The following is a 25909-nucleotide window of genomic DNA, read 5'->3' as shown; positions in this document are numbered from 1 at the left end:
GGTCTGTAATAGTAATTTAGGAAAAAATCTGTAATAATCATTGCATATCATGCATGTAGATGCAATAAACTCAAAAGACCTTAGGTCCTTGAACATACACATAAGATGTCCCCAAAAACACATATATTATTAGGGGAATTAATTGAAGTAAAACTGGACTTATAGGGTAAAATCTGTGAGTCTTCGAGCGACCGAACCGTTGTATTCAAAACACTTCGGGCGACTGAACCCTTGACTAGTCAAAATGTTGACTTAGTCTCGGGTGATCGAACCAAAAGGAACGTACCGTCCACAGTCAACCGAATCATAATTCTGACTTTTCCCATTAATTCGGCAGCCTGAACTTCATGTTCAAAAAGACCTCGAGCCACTGAACACATGAGTTCAATTTAACCGAACTTAGGACCAGGCGATCGAACCTCGGACAGAATGGAAATCGCCTTGGTTTAGCAAACTGATCCCATATTTAGGCGATCGAACTTCAAAAATTAACTTTTTTCATTGTATCTATTCGGGCAACTGAACTGTGAATCAGGCGCCCGAAACTCTCGGGTTGTTTTAATTTTTACTGTGGTTAAGAAAATTTAAATGGGGTTAATTTTCTTAAATAGTTTTAAAACAATTTTAATAATTACTCCTATGTCCCCAATGGTCAAAATTTAGCCCTTCTCTATATATAGGAGCTCATTTGCTTGGATTGGGAGACGATTAGCAAACTGATTAGTAAAAAACTCTCTGAAAATTTCCAAATCCTATTTTCTTATACTAAGCCCATACACTCAAATACTTTCATTCCTTTGAGAAATCTAGCTTTGTGAGTATTTTATTCATTGAGTATTATTGCTAGAAACCCTCACATGTTCTTGTGTATTTGATTTTTATTTGAGGGTTAAGCAAAGATTTTCCCCCCTTAATTTTATATAGTAAATCTTTGGTTGGGAAAAAATCTCAAAGCTTTGTGGGTCTTTGCATTATTATTGCAAGACTCATTAGGGCTTGAATTTATGTGTACAAAAATATTTTTTTCACAAGCTTATATTTTAATATTTCCTTATGCTTGATATTGAGAAAACTATTTTTTTGAGATATTCTAAATTTCCATTGGCTTGAATCTTTGAAACCCTAAATTGAGATTGAGATTTTATCATTACTTAGTTTCAAAGACTTGCTTATAGATACACTCTTGTGCTTAAATTTGAGATAATCTTTACTTTGAGTGTTGATTGCACATATACACAATTGAGCTTATTGTTCTTACATCATTGGTGTGCTTTGATTATTACTGATGCAAATTTGTTTGATTGAGAAGCATAATATTTGTACGCATCTTGTTTTGAATATTGGTTGTATTCCAGGCGTGACCTAAGGGGGCGGTAATCCAGCCCGGAAGGATTGGTTGTAAATGTTGAAGTCAGCTCTGTACTAATTGACCTGATTGTATTTAGGTACCTCTCCACCCGTTAAGTGAGCTTTAGTGTAATCCTTGTGCTGGTGAGCCAAGGTGGGGACGTAGGAAGTATTGGCCGAACCATGATAATATATCTGGTGTTGATTTTATTTTCCGTAATTTATTTTCTGCACCTGTATGTTTATGTTTATTATTTGAATATTTGATTGGGATTGTGAATACATAGAAAGACCCTAAGTTTGTGAAATACTACCTATTGAATTAGTTGAACTTAGGAGAACATTTTTAATCTCCAATTCACCCCCCTCTTGAGATTGCACCAAAGTCAACAGAATGGGATAAAAAGCTTTTCTACTTATCTCAAAAGTATTATATTTCAAAAGTGTTAATGAGTCATGTTAAACCTATTTCTACTGCCATTGCACAACATGTTAAATTGTCTAGGAAGTAGTGTTCTAAAACTAAAAAATAAGTCACTGTTTATGAATAAAATACCTTATGCTAGTATGGTTGGTAGTGTAATATATGCTATGGTATGTTCTAGACCTGATTTATCTTATGTTGTAAGTCAAGTGAGCAGATTTATGAGCAAACCTGGAAAACCACATTGCCATGCTTTGAAACAAATTTTTCAGTACTTGTCTGGAAGAAAACAGCAAGGATTAATATTTGGAAAAAAGGAATACGCATTGTGAAATAGGATTAAAAGGATATGTAAATTCTGACTAAGTTGGAAATATAGATACCAAGGAGTCTTTGTCTGGTATGGTCTTTTATTTTTTGGGTAGTGTTGTTAGCTGGAAATCACACATGCAATCGGTGGTAGCTTTGTCTACCATAGAGGCTAAATATATAGTTATGACTGAAGCTTTTAAGGAGGCTATATGGATAAAAGGACTTTGTCTAGAATTAGGAATGTATAGTGGAGCCGTCATAGTTTAGTGTGACAATCAAAACACTATTCATTTGGCTAAGAATCATGTTTATCATGATAGGTCCAAATATATAGATGTTAGGTTGCAATTTTTAAAGGATATTATTTCTAGTGGAGAAATAAAAGTAAGGAAAATTCCAATAGAAGATAATCCCTCTTATATGATGACTAAGGTAGTACCAAAATTCAAGTTTGAACAATGTTCAAACTTGATTTATCTAGGAAGTTGCTAGTGCTTGTTTTGTAGGAACAACCATAGGAGAAGTAAAGGAAGAGCAAGGATTACAAGCTTGCCAAGATGGAGAATTGTTGGAGTATCAAGCTTTATCTAGGAACAAATATGGGCCATCAATTGTAGCATAAATCCAATGACTGCAAGTCTGTTTTATTTAAGGGCATTTCTATAATTTCAGTAATCTGTATTTTATATGTAAAACTAGCAGCGCTGGTTCTAAAAAAAGTATGCAGCAGATTGTAAATTATTCTGAGGGGTTTTCAAGAGAGAGAGTCAGGGAAGAAAAGAGGGGAAGCCGAGAGCTTTTGGCGGAGAGTCAGGTTAGGGTTCTTGGGATGCTTCTTGGGTTGATTCTTGGAGGAGATCGGAAGTCCAGAAGGTAGATCTGTGTATTTGTATTCGTTTCCACCATTGTTAATAAAGCATATTCCAAGGTGAGGTTCCTGCCGTGGACGTTTGGCCTTGAAGGCCAAACCATGTAACTCTCTTGTGTTGTTCTTGTGAAATGTTCTTTTATATTTATCTTGGAGGATCTTGTGTGTGTGATTGTTGTATATTTCATCGTTGCTCGGTTGAGAAATATTTCCTGATCAGGCTTGGCACAAGTAAAAGCAGCTTTCGGGTTTTGTTGGTTGTCTGATTTCTGATAGGAGATTTGTTATAAAGAATCTGCAATCAGGTTTTTTCTCACAACACTACTAATGCCTCTGATAACTAAATTTGGATTCTACTTTTACCAAATGGGAGCGCCTCTTTTCCCATGTAGAAGAAATCATTTCTTCTAAAAAATTCATTTGATCAAAGAAGAGAGACCCAGTTGAAAATTTTGGGAAAATATCCATTTGTGTGTCCATAAAATCATTCACTATTTGTCGGAACTTGATCTTTTACTTGGAAGAACAAGAAAAAGCATGAGCCATACTAAAGAAAATCAGTTTGCCCCACACTTAGCGATGATGGGCCAACCACAGTTGAGCTAGCTCGTTGTCATCACCATATAAATATATATATGTATATGAAGTGCATATATAGAAGTACAGATAATTCCCAATTTCCCAGATCCTCAACTCAATGTGGATGGGCTTTGAGAAATTAACATAGAAAATTTATAAGAGGAAAAAGAAAATAGGGGTAGAAGGGAATGGAAGTAGAAATGGTGGTGTGAAAGAGAATTAAGGGCATTTGGGACCTCCTTCCTTGGTCTTCCAGTTGTTATAGCAAGGGCAGGACTGCTTGTTGCCGTAAGTGCCGGCGGGAACGCAGAGGCATTTGGAGCAGCACTTCTGGCAGAAGAACATGCAGGGCTTCTTGTGTGATGTTGCCGAGCACCTATAGCCACACCTTGCCTTGCACTCTGCGCCCACAACATTTTTCAATCATCCATTATCATCAATTCATTATTATATATATATATATATATTGATGAAGTGGGAACTTCCTTTGGAACCCTGTGTGGCACCAAACCCCAAGGGTGAAGTATTGTCATATCATTGATGCATTTTTTATAATTTATCGGTATAATATCTCATAATATATATATATATATGTGAGAAAGTTGGAGAGCAAAGTAAAAAAATGTTTTTAATTTTTGTATGCAAAATTTCTAAAATGTAAAGAATAATGACATTTTTATAATATGTTATAAGAGAACTAATTTCCATAACTAAAAGTCAATAATAATATTATACTAATACAATACTAATACAATGGTGATGGGCCGTCCTTTGCGTCACGTACGGAATAGGGGCTTTCTATGTACGCTGTTAAACAAACCCCTAAAATTTTTGGGACTATAAAATGCTTATGAAATAAAAATGAAAAAAATCTTCGCACTTGTAGTGCGCGTTCGACCGTGCACGTTTTTTTCTTTTTTGAATTATAAAAATGTTGAGAAGTAAAGAGAATGTAATAATATTTTTGTTATTTTTTTTTTTAAAAGTAAACAATATTATTTTCCACGCAACCATTCTTCCACTTGGCCTTTTCCTTTTTATCCCTGTCTGCGTTCTCAAGCCCACTCTGAAATTTTCACCATCCAATCTCAATTCCAAGTTTCAATTCAATACCATAAAATCATCCGCACAGGCGACTTGTCTTCTCACCAAACAGACAAAGCTGGCTTTACCCATCAAAATTAATACAATATATATGTATGTATGTTAGTGCACACATTTGCTTATGTTGGTTAATCATATATTAGCTGCATTAATCCTTTAACAATATTTTTTTCCCAATTTTCCTCCGTGATCATTCAATTTAATTCTATGGAAAAAAAATTTCATCGTAAAACTCTCCGAAAGCATTCCATATGTACCTGATGGGCGCAATTGACCTTTACCCTGTTGAAAAAATTACAAAAGTACAAATCAAGTTAGATTCCATGTATAATAAATAAACAAGCATATAAATAAATACTTTTCAATTAAATGATGTTGAGATTTAGTTTTCCAAAATGTCTTCCTTTTCAATCTACACTTATCTCCTGGAAGACATTAACTCCGCATGCATGGATTTTGAGTCTTAGATTTAAATTTAAATTTGAATAAATTTTAATACAATTTTGTATTATATTTTATCCCAATCCAATACAATTCGTTCGAAACATACGGGTGAGAATCTAGAAGACTAAGAAAAAGAATGAGAAGTGGATTGTTAGCTTATATTACATATAACCTTAACCCAATTTGGCTTCTATTGAATGGATCTAGAAGAAACTCGTGCGTTAACATCTCCACCACTAAAGCCGTTTGATCCTAAACAAACATGAGTAGCGTGATTTTAGCAGAGCAGGTATGATACTTCAGTTTTTTCTTCTCCATACCTAACACATAAAAATACTGGTGCTAGCGACCTCCGACGTCATTCTAGGTAAACAAACACAAGCATGATGCATGGTAGAACCCAAATCACCATCATGCATGTATCAATTAATTTGGCTTAACCAAGAAGGCAATTAAATGGCAAGACCACATGCAGAGTTAGAGGAAGGACATGCAGAGTTAGAGGAATGGCATGAGGAAGCACCTCTGCGAAGCTGGAGAACGCAAGCAAGAAGAGCAGCAGCAGCACTACAGACAGCGGCATTAAGCAGGGGGAGGAGGAGGAGGATGAGTTGTAGTAGGGGCGCCCAGCCATTATGTGCGTAGGTCTCGGCAGTGACCACTATAGGTAGCTGCTAGCTAGAGAGCACAGCTTACTAAAGAATGAGGCAGGGAGGGATGTTATGTATCCGGGCAACTTGGAATGAAGACAAGTAGAGAGAAGGGAGGAGGCATTTATAGAGAAGGCGTGGAGTGGAGTGTGGGTGTGGGGAATTGATTGAGAGTGGGTTAAGGCGTGAATATGGGGGAGAGGCACATGGGTGAGCATGAAAATGTGAGCGTCAAAAGCGGAATTTGTGGGGGAGGGGAAGATCTTTATGTTTACTTTTAATTGTTAGTTTGTGTTCTTTTTCAACTCTGTCATGCGGGTAATAGTTACTTGGGTCTCTATCGTGCTCCCTCTCTTTCACTTTAATCATTATTAATTAATGAAGTCACTTCTAACTTTTTTATTTAGCGTTAGATACTTTAGGATTCGAGTCCAATAATGGTAAAAGTGAAGTTTACGGTCAAGGTAAAAATGGTCAATGAGAAATTGCTAAGATAGTTATTTATGATAGTCATGCCCATGATCTGCGTTGAAAATATAGTTAGAACCAGACATGCATATACATGTACGTTGTAATATTTATTGGTGCATGGGTATATACTACACTTTTGAAAGAATATATATATATATATATATATATATATATATATATATTAATACTTTAGCTGTCATCATATCACTTTGGATACTATGATACAACACTAAACTTAAGAGAGTGAAAGCCGCTCGTCCATTAACGCACTCTTGGTAATTTACTGACATAATGCCTTAAAGGGGAATCGAACTCGTGATCTTGGGGTCACCAAAGTCATAAGTCGCCCTTATTACTTGAGTTGACCCAACTAAGTTTTGATAGAAAATATTATAAAACTTGCATGAGAAAAGTGTCAAGTGACTTTAATGTCTTGAATAATTTGATTGTTGAACTCACTAACACCCATTAATTTAGTTGGCGGTCTAAGCCTTTTATATCTAATAATAAAGTAATACGTACCTATATATTATTTATTCATTTTGAATACATAGTATATTAATACTATATTTATTCACGAGCAATTTATCCAAAAATGTAGGAGTCTTTCCCCCTCTCACTTTTTTTGGTGATTTTTTATAACATTTTTCTCGTAAGCTTTGCTACTGATCATAACAAGAAAATTATCATAAGAAAACAAATCAAAAGTGTTGTGGCATCCATCATCGCTAGAATTAGTTAGTTAAACTTTTTTTGCTCAACAATTTCTACCAAATTGAATGATGCTACTGTTGTAGTATGTGACTCATATTAAGTGAAACACGTGTAACAGAGAAAGCAAGTTGAAGTCGAAAGTTCCGCTCTGCTCCACTTCTAGCATTAGCCTTTTGGCTTTATAATTTAATGTTTTATTGGCTGTGATGATTAATGGGTTGAGGGTGCAGAGGCAACGTCCCCGCGGGACGGTACCGGGGTATTTGAAGAAATTTTCTAATACCTCTGTACGATTAGAGTTACTATAAATACATATAATATAATCCTACTTTCTATTTAGTGAAATCCAGCCACCGCTCGCTCCTGTGAATGTAGGCATATTGTTGAACCACGTTAAATCTGTGTCTTTGTTATTTTATCTCTGTATTTTCCCATACTATTCATCATAATTGCCGCACGTTTCACAATAGTTACATCACTTTTTCATTTTTCCTTCTATGACTACTTTTCTTGTGATGAATAGAGTTTTTCTTATTTTCCTTATCTCCCATTCTAGTGAGATATGGTTTAGGATACGATTGTCCCCAGGAGAAAGTCCAAGGCTTGTGACATGAAAATTGAATTTCTTTTCTTTATATAGAATTTTTTCTTGTCAATTTGTTTTAGCCTTTATAGAAATTTATTTTGAAATTTTCATTATTTTTCTGTGCAAAAGTTAAAATGTTCTTCCAAAAGAAGAATCAGATTAGTTCAAAATGACAAGAACACACAAGATACAACTACCAAAACATGATACTCGATAATACCACCACCAAGGCCTATATGCTAGTCTACTACAGCACAACCTCATGCCAAAGCAATGTTGGAGGCAAGACCTTTAGTTAGTGGAGGCAGCAACCACAAATAAAGGTGTTTGAAAGTACTTGTAATTTTTAAACATTATCATAAGAATAATTTAGTGATAGTCAAAATAAAAAATAGGATAAAAATTAATTTTAAAAAGTAATCATAATTATTTTCACTACAAAAGTTTCAAAATACACACTTAGTGGCTGCTAAATATATTTTAAAATTATCCTTGATGAATAAGGATACTCTATTTTATTTGGAGTATATAATATAAACTTGAAATTTTTTACTACCTGTTTCAATTTTGTAAGTTTTCAAAATTTTCAAATTGAGTTAAAAAGGTCTTGAGTCAATTTTCAGAAAAATCCTCAAAATAGTGTTTTAAGGGGCTACTAAAAGCATTCCTTTTTGAAAATACAAAAAAGTAGGTTTGCCATTGTAGACACCCCAATTTTAACCAGACTGTCCCAAGGAAACCTGGTATAATAAAATTTGGTTTTGAGTCCCAAATAAAACCCTTTAAGTCTCAGGAATTTTGAGCTGGTTTGTTTTTTGAGTCTTGATCATTTGAGTATAAACTGGAATTTCTCTGACAAAAAGTTGAGCCCTCTTGACTTTCATTTTCGCTTTTTTTAGTTTTCAATCGAGTTTTTCTAAAAATGAGTTTTGGAAATTGAGTTTATTTCCTAAGTTGAGTCCTGATGAACTAAAGTTCCTTAACTTTGGAATTTATGTCTTTTATTTAGTCCTTTTGTTTTGAAAATTAAGTTTTCCCGTTTCTTTAGTTCGGGTCTAGGAGTCATTCAAACTTTTGGAATTGAGTTTTTAGGTTTTAAGTACAGTCCTTTAAATTTTGAATCAAATTGTTTAAATTTTAAAATTTGAGACTTTCAATTTTCAAATCGAGTCTTTGATTTTGAGGTTAATAGGTTGCAATAGAAGAGAAAGACAGAGGGGAAACAGAGGGTTTGAAACAAAGAACACTAAGGGAGTTACAGAATGGGGGAGTATTAGGGTTTCGATGTTGTAGGAATAATAGAGGGGGGAGAGCTAGGGGAGAGAACGAGAGAGAGAGAGGGATTTTCTGCGATAATGAGAAGAATGAAAAATGAGAGGAAGCAAAAAATTTTAGTTTATATATGTCCTTTCTTGGAACTGCCGGATGATGAGACATGGAACCCCCATGGCCCTAAGATCAAGCTCGTTCACGGCCAAAATCTGGACCGTTTTTTTGGCAATTGTTTTAAATGCTCCGGATGAAGACACGTAGGCGATTTGTGCACTCCCCACGACGATCATTGGATCATCATTCCTTATCAACGGCCACGATAGCCCTGGGACAAGCACCTCCTGTAAGAACCCAAACCGTGATAAATGGGTTAAATAAATAAGAGAGGGGCAAATTGGGAATTTGGCATATTTCGTCGACAAAGCATTTGTTCTTCTCATCGACGAAATTCAGAGACTTGTCGACGAGGAGAAGCCGAGGAGTCTCGGAAAAACTGGAGATCCAAGACTCGTTGACAAGGCCACTGATTCGTCGACGAAGGCAACGACAGATTCGTCGACGAGGTCAAGGGCTTATAAATAGAAATTTCCTTTACTTCTTCATTAAGAAACTTCAAATATCTCTCTCTCTCTCTCTCTCTCTCTAGAACTCTCCTTACTCTCTCTTTCTTAAACTCTCCTTACTCTCTCTCTCTCTAGATTTTTTCACTGATCGTTGATGGAATCGAGAATCTAAAGTTACCACGAGGATCATGGGAGGATTCTTTACAATTTCTACGGATTGGAATCTCGTTTCAAAGATTTTCGTGTTTTGGCGTAAAATCGAGGTAAGGCTCGGTTTTCAATTATGATCCGGTAGTTTTGTAGGTAACAGCTTTGTAAGTATATTCTATACTGTGATTTGTAGGTTTTGGAACTCGATTCGCTGTTTAGGGGCCTTGGAGTTCGAGATTTGCTATTCGGGGAAAAGGTAAGGGGAACTATGTTTATATTGGTTATTTGTGAAATCGAACCCGATGGAACTGTGGTTCACGGTCCTGTGTGTGTTTTGACTACTCATTTGGGGGGATCTAACGGGGAAAACTATGGGTTTTTCATTATTACAGTTTTGGGAAAAAGGGGGCAACGGGCTGCATCCCTAGTTTTGTTGAAAACTGAGGGTATATGTTGATTTATACTGTGATATTGGGATGGTCGTGTCTTGACTTGTTTAAACTGTATTTGTTTGAAAAACCATGATTTAGATTACCAAATGAGTGTAGTTTGTTTGGTTATATGAGCATGCATGTGTGTGTGACTGTTGAAATGCTAGTAGGAACGAGGTTTCATTGTTCCAGGTACTGAGAGTGTCCGGCTCTATATCCGAGGGCGTGTGTTTATCCTTGCCACGTAAGCAAGAGTGTCCGACTCTATATCCGAGGACGTGAGTCTATACCGACAGATCAGGTCGAAGGGTGTGAATCCACCAGTTAGCGCCGATACGATGCCATGGGAGTCGGGGACTAGCCATGTGCCAGTGGCGCCGTGTTCGCGAGTTGGCTACGGGCCAACGCCGTATGTCGTGGGCCGGCTTCGGGCCGAAGGGTGCGACGACACCAAGATTGCTGATCATGTGTATGTCTATGTGTGGGTGTATGCACTATGTGAAACTAGTACTAAGTTGCATTTAACTGCGTGTATGTTGCATCATGATAACACTCAAATGCCACACACAGATATAACCTGTGTTTTTCCTTACTGAGAGGTGTCTCACCCCTGTTGTATGTACATTTTTACAGGTCCCTTGAGTAACCAGAACTATGTCCTAGTGTAGGGAGCGTAGTGGCCGGTGTACTACGGTTAGCGCTTGGGTAAGTGCTAGGACTGTAATTTTGGTGGGTTACCATTTTGAGATGTATTTGGGCACCCGTTTGTACGTTTTGATAGAGTCTGTTTCTACTCTTGTATAGACTCTGGTATGGTACTGTATATGTTGATATAGAATGACTTTTTTTTCTCTGTATATATGATTGTATTTGGATGTGTTTAGGGTGCCTGGGAACCCCACAGGATCAGACCCTCATCCACTGTACTGTATCTTTGGATGCTTTATCAGATACAGGGACAGGTTAGTTACATTTTCACCCTTGATCCCATTTCGGGGTTCGGGGCGTGACACCTCTTCTCGAGCTTTGCTTTTCCAATCGTACACCAACACGTGGCTACCCTTTCCCTCAGGCAATTATTGTTGGGAAGCGCCCTTTTCCCAGCCGTTGGATCCCCGCCCACTATCAACAACTAAGATCGCTCTGTCAAAAGCCATCATTATGCCTGCTTCCCCCCGCTTGCTTGTCTCCATATGGCAGCTCTATCCACCCACATGCCCGGCCTTAGGCGGCTCCTTTATAGCTGTCGGATCACCCTATGCCCGTTGCCACAATGACGCCACGTAGCCCCTCTAGGTCTTCATTGACCAACCACTCAGGTGCTGACACTTGGCCTTGACTAGGCCTTAAATCGGCTTCCCCCCAGACCCGTCAACGTTTGATCGATCCATCCCCTTAAACCGGTTGGTACAGGGTTTCTCTATTTGATCGCCCTAAATTCTCAACAATCAGAATCCCATTGGCCGAGCTCGAGACAATTCAGTGGGAAAAACACTCCAGTAAGTCTGAATGGAAAGCAAGGTTGCGTCATCTGGTCAGCAGGGGGCTTGTTTGGCAAGCGCCTTGGATAGATTGGCTCAATATGATATACAGGTGCGAAAATTTCCCATAGGTACCTTTGCTAGGCCCGTGGGGAGGGATAGCTTATGCACCCCTCATGTTCAGAAGGCAAGCGAGGGTCATTCAATTCATACCAATGACACAGACTAGTAGATGCTCAATTCATGTATGATGCAGGTGATAGTCAACAACAAGTTTGAGAATATACAGTGTCCTAGAAGCATGTGCACTTAGTAGAATCTAATAGCCAGGACTTTGGTGCCCAAGGGGACTATGACATATGGTGGGCCAACAAAGTGAACCTGCGGGTCAGGCAGATACCAAAAGTCCTCACAGCTCAAATCGAAGCTCCTGTAGCAAATTCATAGTTAAAAGAAAGCATTCACTTGACAGAGGGGAAGATTGTAGGAGCTGTGGCAGAAGATCAACAGATAGAGCAAAAGAAGGGGGGTTTGGTTGCTTACTACCACAAGGAAGTTAAGCGGCAAAGAACTCGATACTTTCAATCATATGAAGAGGTAGTGGCTCTGAGAAAAGAAAGATGGGCACTTCAAGCAGCCCTCAACAGGAAATCTAGGATCATAGATGGTGCCAGAGCTGAAATCAAAGAAAAGTATCTCTACATACGGGAGGTGGAGAGTCAGTGGGACACACAGAAAGACAAGTACAACCGGGTGCTGTAAAGGTTGGAGCCATGCATGATGAAGGCAAGCTATTGGGAAGCTAAATACTGAGCTTTGCGATGGAAGATGGCTAAGACAATATCTCAAAAGCCAAAGTTAGCTCGGGAAGGCACGAACAGTTTAGTGAGGGTCAAGATTGAGATTCTGAATTTGAGATCTATCTAAGTCATTCAGTGCTTTTAAAATATTGTACAAAAAACTCTTTTTAATGAAAATGATGATGATCTTTTCCATAAACCTTGGCTAGAGTACTGTAACACCCCGACCCCGAGGGGCCTGGGATATTAACTTTTTACTACTAATTTACAGCGGAAGCAAATAAACTCAATTTTTATTAAACCAGAGCGCTAATTATCCATATTACAATCATTTATTTCAAAAAAAGGAAAATTACACAAACATAAATATCTGAAACCATACTAATATTTCTAATCAATCTTTATTTTTCTAATCCCCACCCGCATGCTTGCTAAGCTTGATTCCCGACATGTCCTTCAGAGTTATCTGAAATAAAATATGATTGGGATGAGACGACGCTCAGTAAGTAAATAAGATTATTATTAGTGTGTGGCCAAAATGAGTTTTTAAAGAATTTCGTAAAACAATAATGAATAATATAACTTCAAGATTGCTTTTAGAATAAACATAAATTTAACAATTTCTGCATAAAACTTTTGTCATCAATTTCAACAGTAAATTTTTAAATCATATACTATAACTGCTAAATTTAAACTTTTAACTTTAAAACTGTAAAAATATTTAATAATAAACGTACATATACTTTTCCTTATACGTTTTCCTTAGATCATCATATAAGCACCAAAATGATCATTTTCACGTAAACTTACACTTTTCCTTCAAATTATCAGTAACTTTGTACACGTAATTAAATATGTATAAACATATATTGTAAAAACCACCCTTAGGCCTGTTTGCCGTAAGTCATGTTTACCCCCATGACTGGGTTGTGCGGTCCGAAAACTGGACTTAGCTAGCTGGCCGACCAAACTAAATCAACGTACGTAAACTTTAAGTGAGATTTTCCTTATTAAGTCCTGGTCCGGAACCAGGTGTGCACTCAGGAGAAATCCATTAACATAAATAACCACTCTGTAAACAGTGTGGGTGCACTCTGATCCGTATAAACTTTAAGCTGCGGTACCGAGCATCTGTAACTTTGAACTTCCGTTGCCATAAGGGGTTTTAAAATCATCTTATTATAATTTATGCAATTTAAAATAATATCATGAAAATCTCATCTTTACTCATATTTTCATAAAAAATGTAATGTAAAAATAAACTCATGCCACACAATTTTTGTGTTAAAAATATATATAATTTTATTTTTGAATAGAAATAAATACTGAAAATTTACCCGAGGGGATTAGAACATTTCTTAACCCAAATATAGATGCAAGTATATTAAAGATAGAACTGGTATAATTAAATATGCGTAAAAATAAACTCATAGAAATTTTGTGAAACTAAGTAACATAATTAAAATTTACGTACAAAATAAACTCGGGTATGAATTTAAAATAAAAAGAAACTAACATAATCAAAATTTACTTACAAATAAACTCGGGTATAAATTTTGAATAAAAATACTAACATAATCAAATTTACTTACAAATAAACTCGGGTATAAATTTTGAATAAAAATACTAACATAATCAAATTTACTTACCTTCTTCTTTTACCGTGTGCTACGAACACAATAATTATCTTTAAGAAATGAGATCGGAAAAAGTGGGTGATTAAGAATTTATTCAAAAATTCTCTCTCCACCACAAATTCTTTCACTCACTAATCCTTCTCTTCCTTGGAAAATTGTTGTGAAAAATGAAGGTGAGAGCTCCCTATTTATAGGAAAATTTTGGGGAAGAAATAGAATTTATAAAAGTGTGGGGAGATGGGTGAAATTATAATTTTAAAAATTAAAGAATGGGCAAGGGATGGGCAAGGTATGGGTTGAGTGGAGGCTATTTGGGAGTGCTTGCCACCATTCCCACTAAATAAATTTTTAATTAATTACTTACCTAATTAATTAATCCATTACCTAACTAATTATTTTATTATTTTATTATTTTTCTTAATCATTATTATCATTATTATTATCATTGTTATTAATTTTAAACTTGAGTGGAGGCCATTTGGGAGGGCTTGCCACCATTCTCACTAAATAAATTTTTAATTAATTACTTACCTTATTAATTAATCCATTACCTAACTAATTATTTTATTATTTTATTATTTTTCTTAATCATTATTATTATCATTGTTATTAATTTTAAACTATATTTAGTATTTATTTTATTTTATTTTATTTTTGAACAAGAATTAAATTTAAATTTTAAAAACTCATGTGGGCCCCACATGGTCTTGTGGGCCCCATGTAGTCTTGTGGGCCCCACACAATTTCGAGACCCAAATGGATCGTACGTAATTCCAATAACTCTTATACGATTTTATGCATCTTGCATAGTTTTGAGACTTGTGAAAACCTTCATACGGTTTCGGGACTCATGTGGGCCCCACACAGTCTTGTGGGCCCCGCATAGGATACCTATATTATTATTATTTTATCATATATTTCTTCAAATTATATCAGTTAAAACATTGTTTTATGTACTCATTTACGTATATAAACAGTGTCTTGTGGCTCCGGGACTCATGTGGACCCCACATAGTCTTGTGGGCCCCACATATGATACCTATATTATTATCATCTTATTATGTATTTCTACAAATTATGTCTGTCAAAACACTATTTTATGTATATATACTTATTTACGTATACAAACAGTATCTATCCTGTTTATCCTATGAAATTCCATTTTGACCAGGCCGACCTCCAAGGAGCGACTGAGCCGCAATGGTCTCTGAGCACTCGCTAAGACAAGGTCTTTCTTAGGCATCAAACATGGAATCAAGGATCCTACAGAAAAACGCTTCTGTATTGATATTAACTTAATGACTATTTTTATTATTTTATTATTATTGTACTTTAATCATATATATATATATTTTTGGGTCATCACAAGTACAATAGGTTGCATGCACGATCATGTTGTGTTTGTATATACTATATCATTTATTTTGCACTAAACTTCCATTTGCGTAGCATAAGAATACATTCATTATTCTAAAGAGAGGGCTTTCTGTACATAGGACTGCAACAATTGAGGCGCTCACTACAATCACTTGACATCCCAAAGTGGAAGTGGGAGCATATCTCAATGGACTTTGTGTTAGGATTTCCTTCAGTGGTGCATGGGTAGAACGCTATCTAGGTTATAGTAGATCGGCTGATGAAGACTGTGCACTTCGTTCTGATTAAGGTTAGCTATTCCATAGATAAGCTGGTAGAGCTTTATATGCAAGAGATAGTACGACTTCATGGCTTCCCAGTTTCTATAGTTTCAGATCGAGATCCAAAATTAACCTCTCACTTCTAAAAGAGTTTGCAGGATGCTTTAGGATCTCAACTCACCTTTAGTACCGCGTTCCACCAACATTCGGACGGCAGTCGGAGAGGACCATTCAGATTTTGGAGGATATGCTGCGAGCATGTGTACTAGATTTTGGTGGTAGTTGGATTAGATATTTGCCGTTAGTTGAGTTTGTGTATAACAATAGTTATCAGACGAGTATTGAGATGACACCATGTGAGGCCTTGTATGGTCGCTGGTGTCGATCTTCGTTGTACTGGGATGAGGAAGGTGAACAGCAAGTGTTGGGATTGGAATTAGTTCAGCAGACCTCTGCAAAAGTCGTACTTATCAGGAAGATGATAAAGGCAGCACATAGTCAGTAGAAGAGTTATGTAGATACACGCCGACGGGTGCTAGAGTTCGAGATCAAGGATATGGTATTCTTGAGAATTGTTCCAATGAATGGAGTGATGAGGTTCAAAAAGAATGGCAAGCTGAGTCCTCGGTACATTGGGCCGTTTGAGATCTTGGAAAGGATTGGTGCAGTGTCTTATCAAGTGGTGTTGCCACCAGTATTGTCTAGAGTTCATAACGTCTTCCACGTATCAGTGTAGAGGAAGTATGTGCCAGATCCTACGCACGTGATCAGCTATGAACCTTTAGAGATTGGGGATGTTTTGACTTATGAGGAGGTACCGGTTCAAATTTTGGATCAAAAGGTACAGAAGTTGCGTACGAAGAAAATACCGTTAGTAAACGTACTGTGGCGTAATCATACAGTCAAGGAGGCTTCTTGGGAGCTAAAGACATAAATATGCCAGAAGTACCCATGGCTTCTCAGTGATGATCAATGTTTGACAGACTGGTATGGTTGAACAGTTTAGGGTTAGTCTTATATGCAGGTAAGGTAAGGTAAGTATGTTTAGTTTGTCAGTTATTTATGGGTTTATGTATGAATGGTCTTTGGGAGAATTATGCATGGTATTGTAAATTCCCAAGAAATTATATGTGACCACGGTATTCCTCCTCCATAAATGAGGGCAGGTAATAAATTTGGGACGAGGCTGCTATGTGGATGGCCGCTAGCTCTTCCTAGAGTCGGAGCAATAACAGTTTAGATGATGTGATAGGAAATTATTAGTAAATTTTTAGGACGAAATTTTTATAAGGAGGGAAGATTGTAGGACCCGAACCAGGAAAATAAGGAAATTAAATAAGAAAGGAAAATTTTAAAAACGGGAGCAGTAGCCTTCATCGACGAGGTCCATGTTCTCGTCAACAAAGGCCTTTATGGGGTTTATCGCTGAAATTCAGAGTCTCGTTGATGAAGAGATCCTGAACGAACAAAAAAAATATCAAATTAGGGTTCGTCGACGAAGGAAGAGGTTCGTTGACGAATAGACTTTGTGGTTCATCGATGAAGGTGCTGCTTCGTCGACGAATTTGACCAGGTCAAGGGGTCTATAAATAGGATTTTTGTCTGCTTCTTCATTAAGAAAAATAAATCTCTCTCTCTCTCTCTCTCTTGCTAGAGCCGCCACACACACACACACACACACACACTCTCTCTCTCTCTCTCTCTCTCTCTCTCTCTCTCTCTCTCTCTCTCTCTCTCACTCTCTTCAATCCTTCGTCGCCTGTATCAACGATCGAAAGTTACCACGAGGATCAGGGAGTGAACATCTACAATCCTAGCGGAGCAGATTCTTGATCTCGTGAAAAAGTTAGGGTTCAGTTTTCAAGCATCTCGGATTTTTTTTTAGGAAATAGGTAAGGGGATTAACTTAAGTCAGCTTTTAAATGAAATTGAACCGTTTGAAATATTTATGAAGTAAGTATATTCAAGTTTTCAGTTGAAGTTTCTAAAACCAACTGTTCAAAAGATCTGTTTTCAAACTTAGGATATATGTTATGGTATTTTCAGTATAAACAAATGGTGGAAAGCTCAGTTTTATGTTTTAAACTATATATGCTATGTTTTCTTGGTTGCCTACATGCTATATTCAAAGTATAGGTGCCGAGTTATGTATATGATGGCTGAAAGGGCTGAGTTTTATACTATGTCAGGCTTTATATGAAATGAAATATGAAATATGGTTTTATAACTTAAATTGCACGTTATGCTTTAGGAACCCTGATGGACCATTATGTTATGAGTACGATACCATTGCTAGGAATTATGTATGTGACCAGGTGCGCCCACACTGTACTACGAGAGTGGTGTGGGTGGTTCTTGCCAATTAGCCTCAATAGAGGGTGTACCATACTTGGAAGCCCAGATTTTCAGGACACGGTAGGGCAATCGGGTCACGCAAGTAAGTTGCGGATGCCTGCGTAATCGGAGTTATGACGTAGATGTATGTTGACTTTGTCTGGGTTGATCACCCCGGGCTTAGTCCAACCTTCAGGCAACACAATCCTGAGGATGAGGGTTTATACATGGTGTTAGTCCTAGGAGGTGTCTTTTATGCATATTCGTATATTTTTGTAAATGATGTTATGAAATGATTGAACTGTTTATGTCAGGAAAATGAAACAAGTATTTCCAATTGTATAACTACGTATGATGTAAAGACATCTATTTTCGGTTATATGAAGAATGAATGTTTTCTATAAACACTAACGCATACTGCCCATTCACTGCTATTAACTTGATCACCCTTACTGAGAAGTGTCTCACCCTAATATACAAATCATCTTTTCAGGAAACTACAGGTATTCTGTTTAGTAGGATCAAGGGGTGAAAGTTAGAATAGTTCCTTTTTGAGAGTGTCTGTAAGAACTCTAATGTGAGTAGTTATGTTGTATGTCTCCGGGCTTGTATTATGGTCGTATGAACCGAACTAGTTTTTCAGTTTTGGTCAGATTGTAGTATGGATGTTTGGAAACTTATATGTAAGAAAGAACTTATAACTATGGTAATGCATGTATGAAGAACGTTTCATTACTTCTGCTACATTTATGTTGAATGATTATGATATCAGGTACACAAACGTAACTAAAGTAGCACCACGAGCTTATGTGACGGGTTGGGGCGTTACAGTACACTCGACAATATAAAAAAAAAAAAAGAAAGAAAGAATCTCACTTCAAGTTTAGTTTATCCTTTTTTTTTTACCAAACTCTATTCCCTTCTTGCTATTTCTATGCAAGTCTCTCCACAATTCTCTCTCCCTCTCACTTTCTAGGCATTGCTTGATATGTAATTTATCAAGTACTTATTAAGTGCATTTGAAAACTACTTTTTATTTTTAAAAAACAATTATTAAGAAGCATCTTTAGAGTACTTTTAGGGAGAAAAGGAGTACAACAATAAAGAATCACCTTTCATGGGTTATTGTTTCCATGTCGAAGGGGGTAATTTACCCAAAAATGAAAATAAAAATAAAAATAAAGATAAAACATTGTTTAGATCATTCCACTATTTTAGCATGGAAATTACTTTAAAAGTGAATTCTGAAAATTCACCCATCACAAATTGTATTAATATTTAAACTCATTAAAATGTTGTAGGATCCATGGCTAATTGCTAGCCCTATGATTTCATGACCTAATTTTAATGATAACAAACTATTTAATTAAGGACTAATTACTTTGAACTTGAAATGTGATAAATACGTTTGAATTCTTAGAAGAAATGGACAAAGTTTAAAGAATTATTTTAAATTTTCTCATTATATATTTGTTGTATTTTCTAAGTTGTAATGAGTGTAAATCTCCTAAAATATATAATGATCATGTTAGAAAAGTAACAAAACTAGGGGAAAAATATTTTGGAAGATTGTTTTGGGTTGTCATTTTGGGACAGTTAATTGAACCCTAACTACTCTGTGCTATCAGCTTAAGGCAGCCAATCAAGCCCCATGGGTCGATCGATTGATCTTGACAGACTGGTTTGGCGGTCGGTTGCCATTCTTGGGCTAGTCGACCGACCTTGGCACTAGGGCTAGGCGATTGATCGGTTCAAGAGATAAGTCGATCGACCCTACTTTTTAGAGAATCCAACGTTGTCTGATTTTTACTTTAATGACTATTGCTAAGTCGACCAACCTTTAAGGGCGGTCAATGATCTAACCACAAATCAGATTCCAACGAGCAAAATGGCTAGTTTGACTAAGATAACTACTTATATGCCCTCTGAAGCCCAACAACAATACCTAAGCTATTCGTATTGACTTTTGAAAGTCTCAAAAGCTCTCATATTTTTAAAATTCATTTGTGCTCAAATTTGCTAACTCGTGAGAGTTGTTTAAAAAAGTTTTGTGACATATCCCTTTCATTTTTTGAGAATTATGTTTAGTACTACATTTGTATATCTTTTCAACTCTGGAATTTTCTCTTATCTCAAATTCAAATTTATTATTATATTAGGTGACCTTGCCACTAAGGGAATTGTAAGAAATGTTGATTTAGTGGAACCTCATGGTGGGTTGATATTTGAGAGAGTGGATGTAGGTTTGAGTAAGCCTAACCACTATAAAAATTTTGTATATTGCTTCTTCCTATCTCATTTATTTTTGTGTATTTATATTAATTGCTTGTGTGCATATAACTAACTCATTATTAAGTTTAATTTTTAAGTAATCCAATTTGCAGGTTACCTTTGGGACAACACTGACAAAGGTTCGAGGCTTAACGTGACATCCACTGAGTTTCAAATCCTACTAACGTGACAACACTTACCTCTCTCATTCGGCCAAGTGCAAAGCATGCTCTCTTGGATTCGATCCTTCTCCGGCTAACAACTCCCTCTATGGTGCCGACGCCTCCCCATATGTTCAGTTCCGTCCAGCCACTGCAATCTGCTAAGACGCGTGCTAGTTGGGCCACCGAGAGATGACACCTCCTCCTCTGTCTGTCAATCTGAAAAACCACCATCCGTCAACCCCACTGTCTGAAATGCCTCCAAATTCAATCTCTCCATCTAAAACACCAAAAATAAGAAATAGCCCCTCCCTCAATTATCTCCCATTAATTTTTGCGGTAGAGTGGGAGGAGGAAGAAGAAGAAGAAGAAGAAGAAGAAGAAGAGGAAGAAGATCAATCAAGTGGGGCGTTGGGTTGTTGCGACCTAAGGAGTTCAATAATAATAAGATCGAAGTAGAAGAAAAAAGCCTTTTGCTGTAGTGGACATCACCATGTTTAAGGGTCCTCGTAATATAAGGTCTTAACAAACTTGCCATAAACTCCAAATTTACATTTATCAAGAGGGAGCTATGGAGTGGGTCATGCCTTCCCCAAGGAAGAAAGGTTGAAATTCTGAGTTATCAAATAATAATAATAATAATAAAAATAGTATATTATTGTTATTTTCTTTACTACAATATCAAAAATGTAAGTTAATAAAAATATTTATTAATTATTGTGATTAAAAATTATAGTTAGCATAATATTAATTAACTTCTTAATTACAAAACAACAGAAATATTAGGTAAAAATATAAATTAGAAAATGTTAATTGAAAATGTCAATGAACACAATTTAACATTGTTTAAAATTGAAATTAAAGCTCTAATTGTAATATATAATATTAAAAATGTCAATACTTATAATAAAAGTGGTATCCCAACACTACTTATTTTATGAGTTCTTGTAATTGATACTTATTTTTAAAGACAATCAAACAGTTATTATAACTTTCTAACACTTTTGTAGTTTACTATTTTTTCCTTTTATTCATATTTTAATATATATATATTATTCCATTTGCCGAGGGTGCAGCCTAGATCCTAGTCTATCCATTTTTACATAAGATTCTATAATTTCCATTTTGAGAAAATATGCATAAAAAAAACTACACAACTTATGGCCATATCCCACATTCCAAAATTATCAGTATGAAAATATTTTGTATATTCAAGACAAGCATATAGAATGTTCAATTGACTTTTAAAAAATTGTCAAGATTTTTTTAGTTCTATATATATATATATATATATATATATATATATATATATATATATAAAATATCACACTGCATTTTAAATTTTTAAAAATTGTATAAGAAAGTTACAAAATATTTTTCATATTTAAAAAAAAATTTCTAAACAAGTATTGAATAATTAAAAAGGTAATTTTAAAATATTTTTAAAATATATGTGTATATATATATATTATAATTTTTCAAAAACTTGAAAAAGTGAGAAATAAAAGATGTTTCTCTCAATTAAACATGACCTTAATTACTATTCTCAATTTTGAAAGAAAGGCAATTTTTAGGATCGATTACAATCAAATATTTTGTTTGGAGAAAAGAAAGGAAAGAAAAATAAAGAAAACACTATATTTTCTCTTTGACAAATACTATGAAAAATAATCTAATATAATTAAAAATCAGAATAAAATTAAATGTCCGTAATGTGCAAAATCAAAATTTTAATTATTGACCTAGTATATTTTCTATTTTCCTCTTTTTTTTTTTCAAAACCAAACAATTAATTTAATTTTCTCTTTCCATTTCTTTTGTCGAGATGAGAATGTTGAAATGGATGAGTAGTGTAATATTGAAAGATAAATTAATGAATGGATATATTCGTGATAAGTTAGGTGTAGGTCTTATAGAAGATAAGGGAGAGACGACTCATATAGTATATGGACACTTACAACGTAGGCCACACAGTGCACGAAAAGTGACTTAATTATTGTGGGGGGAATAGAAGGGATAAGATTAGATCTAAAATAACTTAGAAAAAGACAGTGAGTAAGAATTTAATATCCTAAAATCTATCAAGAAAAATGGTCTATGATCGCATAAATTGGCGGAAAAGAATTCATATAACTAACCCCACTTAGTGGGACAAAGACTTGATTTTGTTATTATTGTTGAATTTTTCAAGTTCCAACAAAATCTTCCAATCCTTTTTAATCATCTATCCAAATAAGCTATTTGCCCTATCCCTATATAAAACTTATAATTTTAACCTCTAGTTTAATTTAAAAAAAAATATTATACAATTATATTAAATTTTGTTCAAATCTACAATCCTAAAATCGTACCCCCCAACAATAGAGTTTTTTCTCGGATTATCTTTTTTTTTTTAAAAAATATATTAAGTAATACCCCTTTTTGGGAAATATTTCACAAAATGACTCTGATGTAATCTCGCTACTCCAAGTAGCGAGATTTACTTTTGACTGAAGGGCTCATATCGATGCGTGGCAAATCTCGCTACTTGGAGTAGCGAGATTTGCTATGGATACTTAATGCTCGGCCACCCGCCGTTTGACGTGTGGCAAATCTCGCTACTTGGACTAGCGAGATTTGCTTCGAATTTGAAATGCCCATCCACCCGGCTATCGACGCGTGGCGAATCTCGCTACTCCAAGTAGCGAGATTTGCTTTAGACTAATCTTAATTGTTCTTCCTCCTTCCATGTGCGAGCAAAGCAGTACCTTTGCAGAGGGGAGGAGCAGCACTGTAGGTTACCGTTGAAGGACTCCGGAGCGCAGGTGATTGTTGCCACGAATGGGGTTCAAACCGTTGAGACGTTGCGTATATAAACTCAAGATGGGGTAAGACACATTTTCAATGTTTGGTTCATAATTTTTGAAATTAATTTTCTTTGATCGAAAGTCTTTGATAATCGGAGAGCCTTTGAGTTTAGACTACTGAAAGTTTCGTTCGGAAGCGATTTTCTTTAAGGTTAGTATTTCTATTTTTGTATTTGAATTTTATTTTTTATGGTACTGCCCAGAATATGTAATTTTTTTTCGTTTAAAGTGTTGAATTTTTTTTTTCTCCCTTTCCATCTCTTTATGTGATTTCATACAATATGAACAACAATAAATTTTAATTTATAGATTCATTGTGATTTGAGGGCATGATGTTATAGGTTTTAATGATGTTTGAACTATTCAATCTAGAAGATAAGGTTTTATATATAATGGTTTTTTTTTTTTTTTCCTTTCTAGTTCTCTATCTAAGTAATGTATAATAGATCTAAAATAAAATTACAATTTTGTTTTAATATGTAACGCTAGTGCTCTAGTTTACCATTTTGTTTTGAAACCAAACTATTGTTATTATTGGCATGGAATTCGAACTTCTAAAATTCCAAAAGTGAAAAGAGATGGTGAATTTCTGTGTGTGGGGATGTATGTTAATCAAGTTCATTTTTAGAAATTTAACAATGCAAACCACAATAGTAAATTGGACTAATTAGTATGTATTTGTTAATTTTTTTTTTTTATTTTATAGTGATTGAAATTTTTAGGATATAGATTTAATTTGATACATATTCTTAATTTCTTTTTATGTTAAAAAATTGATCACTTTTCATTTATATATTGTTCATATAGATAGGTCAATTGTGCTTTTTTTCAAATGTTTATTAGAGCTTTTCCTTATTGGTGCAAAAAAATGTTATGGATATCTTATGTATTTGGGAATCTTATAATGCAAAATACACAACTTAAATTCAATTTGATAAATATTTATAGTTGAATTTTTTTTTTTTTGGTTGAAAATTTTGATTATTCTTCATTTTTTGTTCATAATAGATGGGTCAACTATGTAATTATTCAACATTAAAAATTTTAAACAAGAGGCAAAGAATCTAATTAGATTCTAGGCTTATAAGGGTAGGCCTAATTAATCTAACCAAAAAATAAAATAGCAGCACATGTTATATAGCATCATGTAGAACTTGTTTCATTTTCTACAACAACTAAATTAGAGTTAGTATAATAAATTTTCTTTAACAAGTTTTATTTGATTTGGCTTGCGGCATGTCCCATCTTAAAAGTTAGGCCCCAATAATGAACAATTAATTAAACCATATGATATATGCAACACTACTAATGAAGCTCATCAAGCTCATGAATAACTTTGTTAATCAACCTATCTAATTGTATATATAATTAAAGGTTTACCAAGGTGCAATGAATCTATAAATTTTTTTTCAAAAAAAATCAAACTTATAATAGAATATTGTATTGATGAGCACTGAATTTGGTTTGAAGTAAATTTTTTTAACTTATTTTCAGTTTGTGTTTTAGAATTTAAATTAGAAAATTACTAAACAACAATTAATCTTTCTTTGGTAAAATTGCTTAAGAGCGCCATTTCATAGTTCTTTGGATTCTAAGTTGAAGTACTATTTTGGAAAAATCCTAAGTATATGTCATATGAGGAAAATCAATAGACATTAATGTTTTAAGAGTTTATTCATTAGACTTTTCAATTAATCTATTTGCTTTCTTGGTGGAAATTGAAGTTAGCTCCAAATTCTAGAGTTTGTTTATTCATAAACTTTTAATTCATCTATTTATTTTCTTGGTGGGAAAGTTAGGTCCAAACTCTAAGTTCATTGATTCACTAGACTTTGTATACATCTATTTGGTTTATAGTTATTTCGTTAAGCTATAAGTAACACATATCACTTATACATACAATTTTGTTTTGTGTAGGTTTTTGTTATTTCCCGATCGCCGATTTAAATGGTAGGAAGCTAAAGCAGTGCTCTGGTGATAGTATTATTATATATAGGGACAAACATCATAACCGGATTAGATGGTGTTAGGTATAGTAGTCCGCGAGTTCGACCTATTCGAATTGGCCCTAGGTGTAAATTAAATAAATTATATACGAAGATATATAGATATTTGCATATTGATCCAGATCAATATGCATTACGAGTAACCGCAAGATACCCTTTGTGAGGGTTAAATAATATAGCCTTGTATGAGGCTGTTCCCATATCATATGATTATGGGCTGCGCATTGTATTGGACGCACACTGCGTTAGTGAGACATATTTAACTGTACAATTGTATGTCGAGACCATTCCTCAAATGGGTGTAATCGCGGTTAGGCAGCTAGACGCGCCTGCGAAGCAATTGGATGAAGTCGGTGAAGACACTGAACAAACACATCACCTCGATGTTGGTGCGGAGGTTCATGCTATGTCTACGGTCGATTTTAACGAATATTCGGGATCATCATTTGAACCGTCGGCGTACGAAGCACCAGTTCCTGACACGTTTCTGTAGGGAGGTTGCAAAGACGTCCCGAGTGCGGGACCGACATCATTGTTCGCTATTGCGAACGACTCATTGGACGAGGGCATGAACGTTACAAATGATGTTCATCTTGAAGACGAAGACATGCACGAGTAGGAAATGGGTGAAGGGTTAAATGATGTCCCCGATGATGTGAACTTACCCCACCGTGACACGGACGACACAACGTTTGATGCCCAATTCATGGGCGAGCTTTCGATGTATGGTTATATTGACCTAGATGCTACAGATTTAACTGTGGTGGATGAGCTTCCTGTATGCGTGACTCGTTGGGAAGAATCCTCTGAGTTGAGTAAAG

At 35.3% G+C, this 25909-nt stretch overlaps 1 protein-coding gene across 1 annotated transcript; it reads right to left on the bottom strand.

Annotated features, from left to right (window-relative positions):
• Nucleotides 1-3561: 3561 nt before the first annotated feature.
• On the bottom strand, nt 3562-5877 carry LOC131159521 (protein RSI-1-like). Its single transcript, XM_058114512.1, has 3 exons — nt 5602-5877; nt 4892-4916; nt 3562-3931 (listed from the first exon to the last, which is right to left on the bottom strand). The coding sequence occupies exons 1-3, from the start codon at nt 5710-5712 to the stop codon at nt 3750-3752; spliced, it is 318 nt and encodes a 105-aa protein (XP_057970495.1). The 5' UTR covers nt 5713-5877; the 3' UTR covers nt 3562-3749.
• Nucleotides 5878-25909: the final 20032 nt, after the last annotated feature.

This window comes from Malania oleifera, chromosome 7 (genome assembly GCF_029873635.1).
Source record: "Malania oleifera isolate guangnan ecotype guangnan chromosome 7, ASM2987363v1, whole genome shotgun sequence".
NCBI lineage: Eukaryota > Viridiplantae > Streptophyta > Magnoliopsida > Santalales > Ximeniaceae > Malania > Malania oleifera.
This window is presented reverse-complemented; position numbering and strand designations above follow the sequence as displayed.

Excerpts from the sequence above, each read along its gene's own strand:
- LOC131159521 (XM_058114512.1), bottom strand. The coding sequence starts at position 5,712 with ATGGCTGGGCGCCCCTACTACAACTCATCCTCCTCCTCCTCCCCCTGC. Across the intron at positions 4,917-5,601 it reads CGTTCTCCAGCTTCGCAGAG|GGTAAAGGTCAATTGCGCCC; the intron begins GTGCTTCCTCAT and ends TTTTTTCAACAG. Across the intron at positions 3,932-4,891 it reads AGGTCAATTGCGCCCATCAG|AGTGCAAGGCAAGGTGTGGC; the intron begins GTACATATGGAA and ends TTGTGGGCGCAG.